The sequence below is a fragment of the Pseudomyrmex gracilis genome, unplaced genomic scaffold (genome assembly GCF_002006095.1).
Source record: "Pseudomyrmex gracilis isolate BER0280 unplaced genomic scaffold, ASM200609v1 scaffold_245, whole genome shotgun sequence".
Taxonomy (NCBI): Eukaryota; Metazoa; Arthropoda; class Insecta; order Hymenoptera; family Formicidae; genus Pseudomyrmex; species Pseudomyrmex gracilis.
Window position 1 is genome coordinate 11,705 of NW_018020829.1, and position 5,361 is coordinate 17,065.

General features: G+C 37.0%; 1 protein-coding gene across 1 annotated transcript; it reads right to left on the reverse strand.

Moving 5' to 3' along the window:
* Nucleotides 1-361: 361 nt before the first annotated feature.
* Nucleotides 362-1,836, reverse strand: LOC109859173 (chymotrypsin-1-like). The gene is given in 6 exon segments (XM_020437174.1): nucleotides 362-595; nucleotides 686-780; nucleotides 783-801; nucleotides 949-1,204; nucleotides 1,443-1,593; nucleotides 1,770-1,836. Coding segments are annotated over 6 exon segments (693 nt in total). The 5' UTR covers nucleotides 1,822-1,836; the 3' UTR covers nucleotides 362-475.
* Nucleotides 1,837-5,361: the final 3,525 nt, after the last annotated feature.

A 5,361-nucleotide genomic window follows, 5' to 3' on the forward strand; every position in this document is an offset into this window, starting at 1 on the left:
ATTCTTCATTTTTAAACACCTTGCAAAAAAATCTGTTTAGGTTTTTATTTACTCAGTGGCGATTAATCCGTTTGACACTTTTATTCTTTTTTTGCTACTGTTTTTTTTCTTTTTTTTTGACATTTTGCGAATTCTTTTATTTTCAAGTTTCTGTTTCTTATCGAAATATACATAAACAAGCACTTACTTGCAGTCTGTGGACGGACGATATTTTATTTTTGTGCGATAATATATCGATCACATACTATCAGCTATTGTAAATATCAGTGACATTTGTTGGGAATGAAGATATTGGAAAAAGTTGAAAGAAAAAAAAACTAATTACTCTATCGCGATATTTACACGATATTTATTGAACATTGTTTCGTAAATACACATTGAAGTGACTTTGATATAGGAATAAATAGTCCTTTATATAAGATTGAGATTTGATATAAGAATAAATAGTCCTTTATTTTATAAGATGCGCGTTGATTCAATTTTCGTAACTGAACACTCTCGTGTACACGTTCGGATATCCACGCGCGCAAGGTGTACCGAAGGAAACGATTCCAATTTGAGTGCCGTTGGCCACCAATGGTCCGCCAGAATCGCCCTGAATACAATTTTTTTTAATAACACATTAGATATTAAATCACACATCTTGTGTGCGTGATTAACAACGACACCAATAGGATTCACGTACATGACACGCTCCTTGTCCCGCTTTGGTAAAGGTGCAATTATGACACTGTGCGTCTTTGCATTTGTCTTGAGGATAAACTATCAAATCAATTTCTTGTTCGGAACGTTGCCACCAAGCTACTAAAAATATAAACAATGTGATGTAAGAATATTCACCCGACATTTATCATAAAAAGTTCTTTATGTTTTTTGGTGATATAAAGAGAGAGTTGTTCTTGAAAGTTGATGTGTGAAGTTTAAAAAGTTTTGTAAATTTGACATTACCCTAGTGGTTCCCCATCCGGATAACGTGCAGGATCTGTTTTCACGACCTGTGTCATTTCTCGAAAGTGATATTGCCTTCACCTTGTCGCTGTATTTGATAGGTTTCTTGAGATGAAGCACAGCAACGTCATTCCTGATGAGATAACTATCGTACTTCGGATGGATGCTCATATTTTCTACTTTATACTCGTCTCCCGTTTCATTTAGAAAGTTCGTGCCAGCATGAACTGAGAAATATTCGGGATAGCTGCTCCTTCTAAAATATCATTAAAAGATTATAAGCATTTAAGAAGAAGCTAAGGAATAAATTGTAAAAACCGAAAGTGGATTTTGTTTTTAGTGAAAATAATGTTTAAAGAACGTATGTTAAAATACATAAATGTGTCGAATACATGTATTAGATAATTTAAATTCATTAAACTGTAACTAAATTGGAATGTTTATTTATTAAATTTTAACTGATATTAAAATAAATTTAAATATTTAAAACGTACCCATCTACGTAATGCGCTGCAGTTAATACGTTACGAGTATCTAGTATGGATCCGCCGCATATGTGCGAGCCGAGAAATCTTAACGATATCTGATACGGTTATTTGCCGATGGGAGCATCTTTGCCGCCGACGATACGAGGATACGGAGCGCCTTAGATTAAAAACAAAAATTGTTTAAAATAGCGCGAAATAAATTTTATATCGCACACGTACATTTTTACTGTAAACAATATAAATTTAAATGATGTACAATACTTTTTAGAAATTTTACATCTGAACAAATAAGTTTAGTATAAGTCGTAAGATTCATTGACAAATTTGAAATACCTTGGACGGCGCACGCCAAAGCGATGAGAACAAGACAAGCAAACGCGCGCATCTTTGATGGCAGATTTCTCGATGACACACAAGTGAAGCGAAGATGCATTCAAACCTTTATATATATAAGTTTCTCGAGATAGTTACGACAAAAGAAATAAATCACATGCTAGTGACGCTTCTGCGTGATATTGCACATTTTATTGATAAAAACGATAGCGTTTCGATTAAGCTCACGTGTTTTTTTTTTTATTAATTAACATTTTTTCAGAAGAATTGGAAAATACGTCACTATCTAGTTCATAGAGAATATCTTAAAGTCAGGCTTATCGGTTACTATATCTCACGCATTTTATGATAACAATAAGTAGGCCTAGAGCGCTACCGTGTTTTTACTAAACTATTAGATTTACAAGGAATTTATTACAGCACAATGGAATGTAAACACATTAATGTGTCTTTGGAAATTTTATAGCATATTTATTATACATTGTTTAATAAAAAATTACAACATAATTACAACAGAAATAACGATTAATCCTCTGATAACATAGCGAATCTCTAAAGATTAACGGATTTGCTTCAAGATTTTATTCAGGAATCAAAGTCCTGATAATATGTGCAATATAAAAAAATATAAACAGTATATAAAGCGCGTTATATCGCACACATTTTTATAAATAATTTTATAAAATACACAGACAAATATACTTAAATAAAATTACATAAAATAAAATTCACTTAAATAAAATTTTACACATTATCCTCCGAGTTGATTTTACTTTTTCCGAATTGCGACACTTAAAAAACCAAATATCAAAAAACCAAAAATAATTATAAAAACTTAAGTACATAACGTACAGATTACATTTGGAATAGTTCGCTAACTTGGAATTAGAATAAATTTGCTGACAATGCGTATCGCGTGATATTCAGTAATAGCGAGATCAAACATTCTCTTATCGTGAATGAAAAGGAATATATCTCTTTTCGTATCAAATAGCATTTTATCTGTTCTTGACCTTAATATGGTACAATACATTTTCTCTGCGAAAAAGAACCACGTTTCCTCTCTCTGCGCAAACGATGATTTATTCTCTCAACAGATGGCGCCATTATACGTACACGGCGTAATTTCGTAATAAAGAAGAAAATAATAATATCGGAAAAATGTATAAACAATATCCGTTTAACGAAACACGTCAGTAATGAATTAACGCGTCATCAGCAATATTCCGACGAATATGTACTGAGATAATTTCAAAAACTTTTTGCTTGCTTTATTATGTAACATAAGAATACAATTTTGCATATTCTCTGTGACGGCTGTAAAGAGACAGAGAGAGGGACTTCGCTTTTGTCTTTTCAAAACTCTCAAGAAGTCTGCCTTGTTCACATACGACATGCCCGGCGAAAACTTTGTAACGAGAGGAACGAGCTGAAAGACACTGTTTGCAAATCATTAGTCTGACGATAGAAGCGCGCTCGAGATAAAGAGGCGGAAGTTTCCACGACATGGTCTCTCTTCGCGTAGAGAGAGAGAGGAAGAGAGACAAGCGAATCGTGAAACAATTCGGCTTTGACAATTTTGACAATTCATCGTTGACGCATATCTTGTGAAATTTGTAAACTTCGCAGAAGCGTTAAGAATGACAATTGCTAATGGAAATCACACGTTTCTCAAAATCCTCTAACATGCGTTGTCTCATGATCGCGACACAATTTTATTTCTTTTTTTTTTCACAACATTGAAGCGAAAGTAAACAATTTCTTTTGTATACCGCGCGAAGAAACGAACATTTCGCTCTTCGCAACGATTTTCATCTCGTAGCGGGGAATAAATACGAGGGATCGGTAAATCCCTCGAGGAGACGATTGCGAATAACAAGAACCCTTCGTCTAGAGCGAGTCTTGATCCTGTTAACGGGATCATTCTGGAATCGTCGATGAGATAGTAAGGGAAAAATTAGGAGCGTTTGGTTTTCTTCTCGCGTCGACCGGCATATTATTTTTGCGTTCGATTAAACGAACGCAAGCAAGCGCTCTGCGCGCGAGATGTAATTGTTTTTCTTATTTTTAAATATAATTATTTTTCTGTAAAGAGACATGTTTTTTGGATTTGAACTGCACTGGTGTGTCATTTTTATATCAACATTTCGTGGACGTTTCACCTGATACTGATCAAGTTGCTTCTTAAAACACTGATAAAGCGAGCTGAAATGTCCACGAAACGTCGTTATAAAAAGTGACACTAACGCGATTCAAACCCGAGAATCATCTTCAGGAGTTCTTATAATACACGAAAGCATCAAATATCGAATTATAATTATTTTTAATTATCAATATGTCGCGGCATAAATTAAAATGCGTGTAAAATTATTGCAACAAGAGTCGAATTTCACGCAACGCATTTTCTCGCACATAAGACATTCTCGAAGAAAATTCCAACAAGACATCACACACATATATGTATATATATGTATAAATGTGTTCCGCGAGACGTTTATTTCGTGCGTCAGGTCGATTTGCAATGCGCGTGATCGCTGATATTTACATATGCATATCGTTTATCGTATTCTCCGGGGAAAAGGTTCCACGCCGCTAATATCCCACAGGACTCTCTATATATCCAAATCGCATTACCGCGCTGCCCGTTCCGAGCTAAGCTAAGCCCTGAACGATTTGATATGCGTGAGCTATATAACCGAGTTAACAATCCGATATGACAGATGGTGTGTTTCGTGCATATCCCGCATCTGATTCGGGATTGCGCGTCGCCGACACCGAGTTGTTCCAGTTTCGACAAACGTCGAATAATTATAGAGCGGATTATATCGCGCGTTGACGTAAGCCGCGATTTCGAATCTTATTTAATATCGCGCGAATATCTTATATCTTATTATAACGACGAAATGCGAAATTGTCGCGTAAAATCCTTCAACTAATTCACGGTAAAAAAAAAAGAATACGTACATCGCAATTGAGATAATAAACAAATACTGCGAGCGATTCGCACGCTCGCACAAACCGCGTTGCGAGCGCGGAGAAGATCCGTTAATCGCGCGTCTGAAAAAGGTGCAAAGGACGCCCGCGAGCAGTCACAATTGCGTTTCGCAGATTGCCGCTCTTGTAAACGATCGGGAAGAACCAAAGCTTCTCCCCTCGCTTCTTCCCGAGTCACGTCGAAATCCTCGAAACTCTTTTTCTCTTGACTTTTTCAAGCAATGTCCACCCCCGACGCGCCGTCACGCAGCGTATACTTACGGCCGGGTTTTACAACGGTCGAAACCGAGACGCGCGCTCTTCCTCGGCGCCGTAATCGTCGCCGTTTGAAGGAAAAAAACTGCCAAACATCCCGAGCCGAGCGAGAGAGAGATCGATGGGAATCCTGCGAGTCGTGGGTGCGACGACCCCCGAAAAACGCTGTGCGCGGGCGCAGTCCTGAAAGAATAATACCTTCGAAGAGTAGGCGATAGTTACTTTTATGCCCCGTAATTATACATTCCTCTCCGGCCCCGCGTCGGAGAACTGCGAGTTTTAGGGGGTTACATTTAGAGAAAGTGTTTCGCGCGCTTCTCCCACGATCGCGACGTCAACGAGA